Source organism: Taurulus bubalis (genome assembly GCF_910589615.1).
Source record: "Taurulus bubalis genome assembly, chromosome: 3".
Classification (NCBI taxonomy): Eukaryota; Metazoa; Chordata; class Actinopteri; order Perciformes; family Cottidae; genus Taurulus; species Taurulus bubalis.
The window spans coordinates 19,724,968-19,738,433 of NC_136591.1; the positions used below are offsets into that span (position 1 = coordinate 19,724,968).

At 42.9% G+C, this 13,466-nt stretch overlaps 2 protein-coding genes across 3 annotated transcripts; one reads left to right on the forward strand and one right to left on the reverse strand.

Annotated features, from left to right (window-relative positions):
* The first annotated feature begins 1,213 nt into the window (after nt 1-1,213).
* rad51 (RAD51 recombinase) lies at nt 1,214-6,571 on the forward strand. The gene is made up of 10 exons (XM_079215391.1): nt 1,214-1,251; nt 1,620-1,721; nt 2,587-2,724; nt 3,244-3,361; nt 3,459-3,550; nt 3,718-3,812; nt 4,098-4,211; nt 4,702-4,831; nt 5,074-5,195; nt 5,954-6,571. Exons 2-10 carry the CDS (start codon nt 1,638-1,640, stop codon nt 6,075-6,077), a joined length of 1,017 nt encoding a protein of 338 aa, XP_079071517.1. The 5' UTR covers nt 1,214-1,251; nt 1,620-1,637; the 3' UTR covers nt 6,078-6,571.
* A 151-nt stretch (nt 6,572-6,722) lies between these two features.
* rmdn3 (regulator of microtubule dynamics 3) lies at nt 6,723-13,087 on the reverse strand. 2 transcript variants are annotated; one of them, XM_079215099.1, is made up of 12 exons: nt 12,875-13,087; nt 11,950-12,139; nt 11,288-11,422; nt 10,245-10,581; nt 9,980-10,082; nt 9,404-9,464; nt 9,229-9,304; nt 8,618-8,695; nt 8,336-8,434; nt 7,911-7,964; nt 7,628-7,708; nt 6,723-7,439 (listed from the first exon to the last, which is right to left on the reverse strand). In XM_079215099.1, the coding sequence occupies exons 1-12, from the start codon at nt 13,062-13,064 to the stop codon at nt 7,398-7,400; spliced, it is 1,446 nt and encodes a 481-aa protein (XP_079071225.1). In that variant the 5' UTR covers nt 13,065-13,087; the 3' UTR covers nt 6,723-7,397. The 2 variants fall into 2 exon arrangements, with proteins under 2 accessions (XP_079071225.1, XP_079071224.1); XM_079215098.1 differs by having other exon boundaries at nt 7,911-7,994.
* Nucleotides 13,088-13,466: the final 379 nt, after the last annotated feature.

Sequence of the window (13,466 nt, forward strand, 5' to 3'; positions counted from 1 at the left end):
GTGTCCAAATGAGAATACAATATCACAGACAACAAAATAGATGTAAATGTTGATCAAAATCGTATTCCCTTCTGCTCATAATAAAACAAGTAAACAACTCAAAAGTTGACACTGTCAGGTCCATTCTCCATCCATTGGATTTGGGAATGTCGTGCATATGAAAGCTAGTTTATCCGTCTTTCCTTTACAAGCAGGAAAAGTATTTATCTCTCGTTAATTGAGAAAAGTTCATATTTGTTTTCACTATGACCCTGAAATTATATTTCTTCTGTTATCATATACTGAATGAATGCAAGCAAAACTAAAGAGCAAAATCACACTCTTTCTGATGAACCAATATATGAACTGTCTGAAACAATGGATATCCGGGGCCCCAAAACAAATTGCTCGTTTATTCGTTCTGCCATATCTATTTGATTTAACCCTTAATAACCACTTATTACTTAGTTTTCACAGTACTTTTACAAATCCGAAACCGGTGTAAAACAGTCTGAAGACATCTTTAAATAATTATCTGGGAGACCCTCACTGGAAATATTTAACGGTTGCTGATTTTTGGTGAGTCATTTATTCATTTTTTTCACTTACCCAAAAGGCCTTCACCAAGCTGTGTTGTTTGGCGGAAAAAAACAGTGATGGTGTTTTTGGTGACCATCACCTTATATAATAAACTAAACCAGTTGAAATGTTCCAAATTATTTATTTTTTTATCGATTGAGAGTGATAAATGTCTCAAATGTATCAAATATGGTACGAAAGCACTAATAAATACTTCCATGTTTTTAGTTTATAATGTCGCCTATGATGTGATGGGTCAGACTTTAGGGTTGGGACTTCTTCTACATTTAGGTTTATTGGAAAACAACAAATTGGTGCATTAATGCCACCAACTGGTATGGACTGTGGATCAGGATGTCTAGTACTTACATTATTTAAAATTAAAAATGTAAAAAAATGTAATAAACAAATACAAGTTAAAAAAAAACAGAAATAAAGAAGAAAATAATAAATCATTTTTAAAAAGATGAAAAGAAAGTTGGCACTTCTTGTTTGAACCTTTACTTTGAAGGATAGATCGGAGAAGTTTGATTGGTTTGATTCTCAACGTCTTACGTCATCACGTTTTGTTTGTACGTCGCGCGGGATCATTCGGTTACAGTCGAGTTTGAGGCAAATACGGCGGCCAGCCTGAATCCTGCGGCTGTACCAAATGAAAAAATAACTTTTATATGACATAATTAGAAATCACAGGTGAGACACACGCGACGTATTGAAGTTGTCCGCTTATCGACGGACTTCGGCGGGTTTAACGACGCTGAAAAGCAGCGAACTGACGCGAGAACAGCGATGAAGCTAAAAAGCTAACGGGGCTAAAAACTCCACCGACACTTAATTTTTTCTTCTTCTTATTTCACAACACAAACTACACCGGTTGTGTGTTGTTTTCACCGGGTCTGTTGAGTTACCGGCACATGTTGTGTATATTGTGTTGTTATTGGGTGATTAGATTGTAATATGAGCCTGGTAAAGGTGTAATATGACCCGTAACTAGGTAAAAACTGGTGCTTAAGCCCAGCACTGAGCTCACTCAGCCCGCCTGTTTCCTCGCTGTGCACCAGGTGTTTCACACGCAGACCATGGCCATGAGGAGCGAGGCCAGGGTGGAGACAGAGGCCGAGGAGGAAGAAAGCTTCGGGCCACAGCCTCTGAGCAGATTGGAGGTCTGTATCCTGCGTCCTGCTGCACTTCGTACAACTGTAATCACGTTCTGCCTGTTTTGGGGGAGAAAGGTTGCCCGTTGTGGAAAGTTTCCTGGGCTGACAAGTCTTCACAATTCATTTGTAATACAACTCTAAAGCTGTGACATGCACCTAGTTATGTAAACGTATTGCTGTGTCGTCCTACATGTCAGTCTCTAAGTGGTTTCAACAATCTTCCTTCACTACTTTATTCCAGCTCATGCTGTCGCTTTGCAGCCTCTCTAGAACCAGGTGCTAAATATTGTACCTTCATGATGCTCGTATGTTTGAATAAAGCCATTGGAGAACATTTATATAAACATTTACACTATGTTTTTGTTTAGCTCAAGAGCCTTAAAAGGGACAGTTTACCCAGAAATAAAAAAGAATACACATTTTCCTGAAGTGCCGTTTATCAATCTAGTTTGTTTTGGTGCGAGTTGCCTATCTGTGGCGATGTCGGCCTTCTCTAACAAAAATTGGACTGGCTGTTGACCTCTAAAGCTAAAAGTGCCCCAAAAAATCCGACCGGAAAACTCAGAAACAATGATTTTTTTCAGAAACCATGACCCCATTACTCAAGATAGTCCTCAGACCACATTGTGAGTAGTTTCATGTTTTTTATTTTAGGCATACATCTCCAAAACGTTTCCCCCACACTAAAACAATTTAGATTAATAAATAGCGCTACAGGTAAGAGGAAAAATGTGTGTTTTGGAGTGAGCTGTCCCTTTTAGCAGAGAGATGAAGCAGAGCGGTTCCAAGTTTGAAAAGGCTACACGCGGGACTGTTCTCAGGCGGATTCATGCCGGGCTGTCTCTTGTTCCAATGTCTCCACATGTTTCAGCAATGTGGGGTCAGTGCCAGCGACATCAAGAAGCTGGGGGAAGCAGGCTTCCACACCATCGAGGCCGTGGCCTACGCACCCAAGAAGGAGCTGCTCAACATCAAAGGCATCAGCGAGGCCAAGGCCGACAAAGTTCTGGTAAGGAAACCGCAGTCTTCTTTCGGTGTCTCTGAGGAATCTTCATGGAAGAGGACCGAGGAAGACACCACTGTTGAAAGCAAATCGTAAAAAAAAGCAAGACTGGAATTGTATTTCTGTGCTGATATTTACTGTTATGAGCAGAGATTTCAGCCAGACCAGTTTATCTTATAATGCTTTGTGAGGTTTTTGTTTGGCACATAAAATGTTCCATATTTTTTAATGTTTGCTGTTCTGGCTCCTCAATGGTGGAATGAGCTCCCCATTGACTTCAGGACAGCAGAAAGTCTCTACATCTTTCGCCGCAAACTAAAAACACATCTTTTTTGACTATACCTTGAATAAAGAAGCATCTTAGTAGTACTTTGTAGTTCGGCTTTTTTGAAGAAATTGTACTTTCCTGATTCTTGTTGTTCTGAGTTTGTACTCATGGTTGAATGCACTTATTGTATGTCGCTTTGCATAAAAGCGTCAGCTAAATGAAATGTAAAATTTATTTTTCTTCTCCTTCCCTCTAAGGCTGAAGCTGCCAAACTTGTGCCGATGGGTTTCACCACAGCTACTGAGTTCCACCAGAGGAGAGCCGAGATCATCCAGATCTCAACGGGCTCCAAGGAGCTCGACAAACTCCTGCAGGGTCCGTAAAACCACGTGAACGGCCACGTGAACTCGATTACTAAAGATGGTAGAAAAACGCTAAAGTTTTATTTTCGTCTTCTTTGTTTCCCCTGCAGGTGGGATCGAGACCGGCTCCATCACGGAGATGTTTGGGGAGTTTCGGACGGGAAAGACCCAGCTGTGCCACACCCTCGCTGTCACCTGTCAGGTAGAGTCCAGAATGACTGCAGAGAGACGGAGAGACAGCCTCAGTGTAGTATAAGTGAAATATGATATGCAGAATAATGTGACACACTCGTATTGGTTGTGGTTACCAATGAGTGCTGTAGATTTTAAATGGACTTCCCTCGATGGTTTTGTCCTTTCTGTCCACAGCTGCCCATTGATCAGGGGGGTGGAGAAGGTAAAGCCATGTACATCGACACAGAGGGAACCTTCAGACCGGAGAGACTCCTCGCTGTGGCTGAGAGGTGAGTCGGCACTTTTCCTCTCTGGAAGATTCAACGGTTGTTTCGAAGTCGGGGCACATTCTGATTTGGTACACGTGTCTTTTTAGGACATCCTTGGAAATATATTATTCAGGTGAAATCCTGCCACATTTTTTTTTTGGGACTTCCCGGAAATGTTTTTATTTTTATGGGGACGTTCTGCAATATATATATATTTTCTGCGTCATCCTGCCTGTGTGCATTTAGAAATGTAAAACCAGAGGAATTGTTGGTGTAGAATCCCTCGTGACGTCTCCGTGTTTCCAGGTACGGGCTGGTCGGCAGCGACGTTCTGGATAACGTGGCCTACGCCCGAGCCTTCAACACGGACCACCAGACCCAGCTGCTGTACCAAGCCTCCGCCATGATGGCCGAGTCCAGGTCAGTCGGCACCGAATGTTTGTACCGACAGTCAACTGCTGCTTGAAATGCAGTTGTGTCTGTGTGAGAGGATGTATACATTGTGCAGTTGTACTGAATCAAAATGTCCATTGGGTATAAACGGTTCATGTCGGGAAGGGTATTACAGCTCATGAGTAATGGCTCAACATGTTTTTCTCTGAAATAATATTATATGGAACTAAGACACTCTACAGCTATGATGCAGCACTTTAGATAGCTTTTATTTTGAAATTCCACATCTGAATAAGTACAGTTTTCAGGAAGTAGTGTTCATTTGTTTAATTTATTATTTCTTCATTTAGTTTTTATGAAATATTATTGACAGACAGACAAACAGACAGTGTGTATCCCTGCAGCTAACAGTTTCTCTCTCTCTCTCTCTGTGTCTCTCTCTCTGTGTCTCTCTCTCTGCGTCTCTCTCTCTCTCTCTCTCTCTCTCTCTCTGCGTCTCTCTCTACCTGTGTGTCAGGTATGCCCTGCTGATAGTGGACAGCTCCACCGCTCTCTACAGAACGGACTACTCGGGTCGAGGTGAGCTGTCGGCCCGACAGGGTCACCTGGGGCGCTTCCTCCGCATGCTGCTCCGGCTGGCAGACGAGGTGGGCAGCTGGACCGTGTGCCGGTGTAGATGCCGTGCTGGTTGTGTGGTGATGTCACTCGCTCCTAATGTTTTAGGACAGACAAAAAGTGTTGTGGTATTCCTCACTTTGTCACTTGGTGTGTTGCGCTGTAGTCAACGCCCAAATAAAGGGGATTTCCAGATTAAGCTACGCATTTTAACCTCAAATCAAGGCATCGGTATCAGTGTTTTTCTTTTTTCTCTGCCTCAATCCTATTGCAGTTTGGCGTTGCCGTGGTGATTTCCAACCAGGTGGTGGCGCAGGTAGACGGGGCAGCCATGTTTTCTGCGGATCCCAAGAAACCGATCGGAGGCAACATTATGGCTCACGCCTCCACCACACGGTGAGTTTACACGAGACATAGTAAATAAAAAAACAAGTAATACAAATAAACAGTAACAAAAAGAATGCACAATAACAATATTATGTATACAACCAGAATAAAATGTATTTATATTGCACATTTGAGGTGGTTAAAGTGATTTAAGTGTTTATTTTTTTGGTGATGATTTGCATGAACACATTTAGAATTATATCAAACTATAATTTAAAACGGGATGACGTCAACATAATTACCAAATTATTTATACAGGGTTTCCCCAACTCCAAAACGCTCCTTCGGCAGCTCTGAACTGCTCGGAAATTGTGTGTGTTCTTTCCGAGAAAATTAAAAATTTAAGAACATTGTTCAATGCAGCAAGACTTACGGAATCCCTCGTACACGAAAGTTGGATCAGTTTTTAGCTTCTGTACTGTTACGTATTCCTAGTGACACTGAATATGTAATGATTTGATTGGTCCTCTAAAAAGTGGGCGGGCTTACAGTGTTGCGCTCCACTGTTCCTCCTTCTGATTGACGGATGACCGTCACGATATCAATGGTTGAAATCGATCATCAGTAGCGTACACAAGCACACGTCATCTTTTGTTTGACAGGAAGAAAAGGATTTAAATGTAAAAGTATGAAGAATTAGATACTTTATCATTTATTTGGCATTTATTGTTAAATAGCTGCACAGTATGACCTGGGATGTGATCTAAAAAGGCATTTTTCATCACGAGTTGTGGCACTTTTTGAAAACGGGCTCTCTTTTTTTGCAGTCTATATCTGAGGAAAGGCCGAGGAGAGACGAGGATCTGTAAAATCTACGACTCGCCCTGCCTGCCGGAGTCTGAAGCCATGTTTGCCATTAACGCCGATGGAGTGGGCGACGCCAAGGACTGAGCTGGCGGAGAGGCAGAAAGCAGGGTGGTAAATGTTACACCCGCTGACTGATTCCCGGAGTGTGCCCTTCACACAGAACAATGGACTGAGGGCTAATCCACAGACCAAAGGTTGCAGATTGAGGATAAGAAGCTCCAGGCTGCAGATCTGTTGAGCTGCAGCAGCAAGATGGAACGTGCAGTTCTGACGTAGAATCTCATAAGCACGAGATCAGTATCTCAATAATTACATAGATGAGATACTAAGTCATAATTAGAAATACGTTCTTTTTTTATTTCTTCGGTAGAGGCAATGCACCTTGAGTTTTTGTCCGAGTGGTCAAAACAAAAATATCTTTGTAAAAACTATGTGAAATAGTTTGTGAGATCTTTTTCCTTCCGTTAGCTTGGTCTTCGTGGCGTTTCTGTTGAATGCTGTTACTTTACTTAGTCATTTCACCTCTTTTCCAGCTTCATCACTACTGGTTTGTGCCTTTTTTGTGTTCGTCTTTACCAGAACCGTGTGTATGTATGTGTGTGTGTGTTTTACCATTAAATCGTCTCATTTGTTCGCATCGTCATTGTAGAGTCTGGTTGTTAAAACACACGAGACATGAATACAAAAGATTAAAAAAGATATTTTTATTCATGTATAATTTGAGTGCATATTAACTTTTCATTGTATGATCACAATTAGTTGAAACATCAACAATAATACATTAGAAATCAATTAGATCAAAGTAACAACCTGCAGCTTCACTTTCACTAAAGAAAACATTGAATGTAAAAACATTCAGAAAGCTCAAAGGCAGTAAAAAACTCAACACAAAGTAACACAATATCACGAAACCAAAGAATGTGGTCCAGTGCAGTTGCTTTAAACTACTTGATATATTTAAGTGATTCCATTTCAGCCAATTATATACATATATTTCCAATTAAGCCAATTGTATATAGAAAAATTATATTTCCAATTAAGCTCCAACCTAAATCACTTAAACAGATCATGTAGTATATATTCAGATCAAAATACTAGTGTCACTACATCTACATTCATGAAGTAATTTGTTTTCAAACAAACAGTGAAACAATAAAGATACCATAAAACATCACGATATTATTATATTACTTTTAGCGATATTTTTGCAATTATTAAAGGAAATAAATATACATCAATAAACTCCATATTTCACAGTGACAGTGTGACAAAAGTATCCACCAATGAAGGGGAAATAAAATGAGATCTGATTGGGTGACCACTGATTGGCGGCCTGACTAGCCAATCGGTGGTCATCGGCTGAGCGGCGCCATCTGCTGGATCTCTGTGGAATTAGTTTTTTCTTCAGGTTTTCAGAAGTTGAGCCTCCAGTTTAGCCAGTTCATTCTTGGAAATTAAGAAAAAGCAACAATGAAAAAACTATTCTGAAACATTCTGACAGAAACCTACACAACTAAATACCTATGTCTGATATATATATGTCTGATATATATATATATATATATATATATATATATATATATATATATATATAAATAAATGTCTATGAACAGAGATCATCATGTTGCTCTTACGTCGTCAGAGTTTGTGGGCGTCTTCAGAGCCAGCTCAGTCCAGTTTGTGGCCTCAGAGATGTTTCCCAGCTCCTTGTGACACTAGAAGTCAAACAACATGAATAAAAAAAAAAACACCTGGCATGTGACATCATTTGAAATCCTTTGTTTTTTTTCTTGCTTGTAGGTCCAAGATGTGAAGATTGAACTTTTCCAACACAAAAAAAAACGTCTTCCCTGCAGCACTCTATTACTGAAAGGTTAAGTCCCGTTGAACAAGACGGAGGGATCAGAGGTCGTTTACCTGTGCGATGTTAAGCCTCACCGTCCTGGAGAAACCTGGACCGAGTTCCTCTGCCTGGAATACATACGGCACACGGGACAAATACTAAGAAATGTTGTCGCGTTAGACATCTTCAGATGCAAGTTCACTGCTAAAAGCACTATTTATATATGAGTCCATTTGCTTTCAAGATGCTCTAGAAACCGGAGGCCTTAAAAAGTCTACATTTGAGTAAATATTTTGCAGCCAAATTAAATTGTTGCATTAAAATACTTTAAAAAAACAAACAGGTATTGTATAAAAGACAATAAAATAGTCCAACCGGTTACACTAGTTTCTATGTATTGTTTGACGTAATTATGATGTCGGTTATAAGAGAGTTCAAACCGCATATGGAGGAGACGTCTAAACATGTAAACTTAAGAGTCGGCTACAGAACCCGGCACCTTGAGGAAGTTCTCGAGTGCGTCCTGCAGCGTGGCGGTGGGGGGCTCCTGGTACAGGGCAGCGGCCGCCTTCTTCTCCAGCCAGTCCAGAGTGGCTACCTACACAGACACAAACACACAAAACCTTAAAGCCCCCGTGGTCTAGTCTTTAAATGGGTAAAAACACTTCAGATGCGGTCGTCTCAAGTTCACAGTGTTGATGATATCTGGATGTTTGGGTGATGACGTCTGCATCTAATGAGACCAGCGTCAACAAGAGGAGTAAAATACAGCTCCTCTCACCTCGTGGCACCATCTGCCAAGCAGGTAGAAACACATGGGGTCGTCATCTCGGAGGGCGATTGCTCGGTCCAGATGCTCCTGAAGGGAGAAAGACAAAAATATATATATAAAAAAGGTACAAAACTTACTCTCAGCCTGCTTGTAATCCGTTTTTATTGTGCATTAGTAGTAAGTATGTAAGTAAAGTCAGTGTGTAAGCAAGTAAGTAAGCAAGCAAGTAAGTCAGTAAGTAAGCAAGTAAGTCAGTGAGGAAGCAAGTAAGTAAGCAATGCAGTGAGGAAGCAAGTAAGTCAGTGAGTAAGCTAGTAAGCAATTAAGTCAGTGACTAAGTAAGCAAGTACATAAGCAAGTAAGTAACTTTATTTGTCATATAACATACTTTGTACATACATAAATGAAATAGGTCTTCTGCATTTAACCCATCCCTAGTAGGAGCAGTGGGCTGCTGAGAAGCACCCGGGGAGCAACTGTGGGTTCAGTGTCTGGCTCAAGGACACTTCAACATGCAAACTATGGGGAGACCGGGGATTGAACAGTGTACCTTGCGGTTTCAGGACGACCACTTGAGGTACTGCTACGATCACTATGTGGTTACCGTCACTACGTGTTACCTTCACTATGTGGCTGCCCTTCAGTTTGCCATGCATGCTCTCGTGCTTGGAGGTCAGTCCGGTCAGCACGGCAAACCTGGAGCCAAAGACACGCAGAGCAGAATCGTTGACACAAAAATACAAATGGTTGGCAGCAACAATCAGCATGTGGTTGAAATCCAGAACGCTCGCTGACCATTTGTGACACTCGGCATTGAGGCCGTTCTTCTTCAGGGCCGACTCTGCCTCCTCTCGACCTGCAACGCCAGCTCACACAGATCAGTGACAAAAAAATGTATTGTCCATTTGCACAAATTGACCACGATACGCTAAGACACAGTCAGCCTTGTTCGGTTTGTGCTGTGCATTTACAAACGCCCAGCTTCCTTGAACGCCTCAGGGTGCTTTACAGCGTTTTTTTCACCCCACAACCTGAGTGGACACTGGGGTTTGAAAGGAGGTGACATGGATACTTTCGCTTCTACGTTGTACACTGTAATGTGATATGCAGCCTTCAGTCTAAACTTGCGTAAGTGTCCATGGCAACAAACGGGAAACAGTCATAGATAATTGGTTTTAAAGAAGTGGAGGGAAGCAAATGTGTGCTGGTTTTGGTGGCATTATATAATATAATATTATTTTCATATTAAAGAAAATGTTTTTTTGTAATTAATAAAAAGTTATTGGACTGGTTCATTCTACCTTTTTCAGATTGAATTGTCTGTTTGAGTCTTAATTTCTTCATTTTGATGTGTGTGTGTGTGTCCATCACCTTGTTGTGCGTAGGTCTTCTTCTCTTGTTTGTCCTCAGTGCACTTGTACATATCACTGTAAGCCCGAGCCAGTCGCCAGAGGAAGTCCCTGCTGTCTCCGTACTGTGTACACAGAACCAGTAAAAACACCAGTCAGCGTCATCGTAACCAGCAACTGTTTGGGGTCTTTACTCGGTCAACTAAATCTGAACTTCAAGGGGTTGTATTTTATATATTTTGTTTTTAAATGATTGTATTATGATGGATGGTTTCCAGGGCCCTGACCTCGGCTCGGTTGTCCAGCAGCAGGCGGAAGCCATTGGCCTTTAAACATGCGTCTCCAGTGTGGAGGACGTCACTCTGAGCCAGGAGGAGAGACAACTCCCCACTGGGGACGTCCGTCACCAGCTGCAGCCTCCCCATCTCCTCCTCCTCCTCCTCCTCTTCCTCATCATCCTCCTCCAGCAGACCTCTCTCCTCCACTTCTTCCTCGCGCAGGGTGAGGACCGTGGCACAGCTCATGTCCTCCTCTTCCTCTGACTCCTGTTCGGGCTCCGGCTCCCCCTCCTCTCGGTCCGTATCACGATCGGTGTAGTCTGACTCCGCGTAGGCCGTCGAGTACCTGGGACGAGGATGAAGTTATTTATTTATTTTGGGGATTTAAATGATCAGTAAGGATGCATCCGTCGCCGTGCGCCAGTTAGTTTGTGGCTAATTACACATTCTGCTGCAGCATCTGTATCCGTCAATGAATGAAATGTAGTGTGTGGTGCTCACACAGCGTTGAATAATTACATTTACAAAATCAAACAGCAGCTTCACGTTCCGGAGCTGGCGTCACTTCTCTGGATAATCCACAGGACCGACTGTCGGCAGCTATTATTGTGGTTTATTCCCCCGGTAGAAGCTAAGCTGGGGTCGGACTATGTGTCTAAACCTGAAAGTCACTTAGTGTGAGCCACACTTGGCAGTCTTTAATCAGCCGTCTGTAATGCTTTTGGAGATTAACAGGAATTAGCTAATGAAGCTTGTTAAGAAGCCGTTAAAAAATAAAAAACCTAGATATCACCCTGACTTGGTACTGCACAGTGTTTGATTCCTACATGACTCTCAGGCCATTACTCCAGGCCTCTTTACGGGTATCAAGGAGGCAAATTATCAACCTTCATGTCAGATGTAGCAATACATTTTTTTTTAAATCAATCGGATAAATTATGTAGTATTTGAGATGGAGCCACCAGGAATGCAACATAAACACAACGCCAAATCACAAACAATGAATTAGAGCGCTTGCTGCTTTTAGACAAACCCCAACCCACGACACATACCCTCCTTCGCTGGTCTCGTACGTGCTGGCCGCGCCCTGGCTGGCAGTGAAGTAGATCGAGCTGGAGCCGGTGGAGTCTGTGCGCTCCCTGTGAGGCCGACGCCGCCGCACCCGCTGAGTGTCTTCCACTCCCTTCCTGGATGTGAAGGAGGAGGGACATACGTTCACGTCAGTCAAACGACACCAGCAAACCCGACATCACAGGATCTTCTATCAGACTTGTGTTTATCTTTTGATTATTTATGACCATATGTGTGATATAACCATGTCAAATTACAACGGAGACCAACAATAAATGATCTTCTAGTTATTGATGAGGTGATGCGGAGACATATACATGTATAATGAGCTGGTTAAGATGCAGAAGCATGTATTAGTGTACCTGTAGGTCATTAGTTAGCAACAACTCTCTCTGACATCTTTTTTAAGTTTTTTTTTTTATTTGGAGAAATTGACAGGCACAGAATACAGTACTCTGTCATCTTTTTAACAATCTTTTTCAAGACCTCTCTTCTCAAATCATAATATTGACATTTTGTGGTTTTTTCCTTAATAACTTTGTTTCCACAAAGGTGTTTTTTTTATTTGTTTATTTCCCCAATTTGAGACACCTGATGTCTTCGGTATCAAACAGACGTTGCACATTTCACGGCCGTGGCTCACTTGACATCCTGGATGATCTGCACAGCGATATCCTGCAGGCCGCCCCTCAGCTCGGCCACCTCGGAGCGCAGCGAGGCCACGCAGGTCAGCACCTGGTCCAGCTGGTTCCTGAGATCCAGCTGCTGCTCTGGGGACAGGCCCTGCACCACTGCCTTCACCGCGGCCAGGGCCTCCTGCTGGGCCTCCACCTCTGGAGGAGGAGACGGAAACTGTTAGGTGTGGGGTTTGGACTTCAGTCCACCGATCCCTAACCCTTCCTCCAACACGTGAACATCCATCCGTCTATTTCCCTCTACTTATCAGGTTGAGGTGGCAGCAGGCTGAGACGCCTTTCGGGCCCCTTCTGACCAGATAAGATATCAAATACATATAATACATAATGCAGTGACATTTGCATGAACCACCTCCACTTTCTCCTTTCCTTCCTCCCTTACAAAGTGTGTGCTGTTGTGCGTGCAGTGTGCACTCTCTTCGGGCCTTCTATTTCCTCATAACTTGGCACTTTGAACTTTGACCCTCTTGCTCATATATCTGCTGTGCAAAGGGATTGTGGGTCAGTGTAGCCAGAAAAGCGTGCAGGCTTGCATAGGAGAACATCCTGGTATTTTTTTTGCATTCTGCATCTGACATACTATGTAATGGGACATACTAAATATGTTTCTGGCATTCTAAATAGTAAGTTTAAGGTCACGTGTGTGGTAGGCAAAGGCAGGGCCGATGGTTAATGTATCTCATTCAATTATATAATAACTACATAGACGAGGCATCATTTCAAACGAGAATTAAAAAATTAAATACAACCCAAATCAGTGGTGGGGGGGTTATGATTATGTTTCATCGGTATGCTGGTATGCTATAAACATAAAAAAATAAAAATAAAGCACCTCTCGCACACAAACGTATGCCGTGATACAAACCAACCCACCCTGAGCATCCAGCGTCTCCCGCAGAAGCAGCACCGCTTCCTCCGCAGCCGGCCGCCGGGCCTCCAGCGCCAGCCTGCGGGACCTCCTCCTGCTGATCTCCCGGTAAATGATGAGGGCGATCAAGCCGCAACCGGCCGTGGCTCCGACCGCGAGCCCGACCAACCCGCTCCTCCCGAGCGGCGAGTTCATCTCTCCACAGCGATGTCTTCTTTAAAAAAAACGACCACACGCGTGACTGCGTGTAACGGCGTTACCGTTGAGGCGTTAACGGCGCTAATAACGGCGACGACTTGTGTAATTACTAATGAATTATTATGTTAGAAATGTTTTAATCATATTAAAAGGAGTTAAACGATTAAAAGCAACGGTTTGTTTACGTCACGATAACGTGTGTGTGAATGTGTGTCGGCCGGCAGCAACGATGCTATGAAAATGTATAACGTAACGTACTGCGTCACATTGCGTCAGCCGCGACGTAAACGGACGTTAGCGCATGGGGACATTAACTTCCGGTTCTGGCCTACAAAATAAAAGGTGTTGATGAGTGCAATGTTTGGAGTCCCGTTTCCGCCACGAATGTGAATGCGTAGA

What these genes read in the sequence shown, in the direction of transcription:
- rad51 (XM_079215391.1), top strand. Translation starts at nt 1,638, where the DNA reads ATGGCCATGAGGAGCGAGGCCAGGGTGGAGACAGAGGCCGAGGAGGAA. An exon ending in AGCCTCTGAGCAGATTGGAG is followed by an intron (nt 1,722 to 2,586) that starts GTCTGTATCCTG and finishes CACATGTTTCAG; the next exon opens with CAATGTGGGGTCAGTGCCAG. An exon ending in GCTCACGCCTCCACCACACG is followed by an intron (nt 5,196 to 5,953) that starts GTGAGTTTACAC and finishes CTTTTTTTGCAG; the next exon opens with TCTATATCTGAGGAAAGGCC.
- rmdn3 (XM_079215098.1), bottom strand. Translation starts at nt 13,064, where the DNA reads ATGAACTCGCCGCTCGGGAGGAGCGGGTTGGTCGGGCTCGCGGTCGGA. An exon ending in CAGATCATCCAGGATGTCAA is followed by an intron (nt 11,423 to 11,949) that starts GTGAGCCACGGC and finishes CTTCACATCCAG; the next exon opens with GAAGGGAGTGGAAGACACTC. An exon ending in TGCTGGACAACCGAGCCGAG is followed by an intron (nt 10,083 to 10,244) that starts GTCAGGGCCCTG and finishes CTGTGTACACAG; the next exon opens with TACGGAGACAGCAGGGACTT.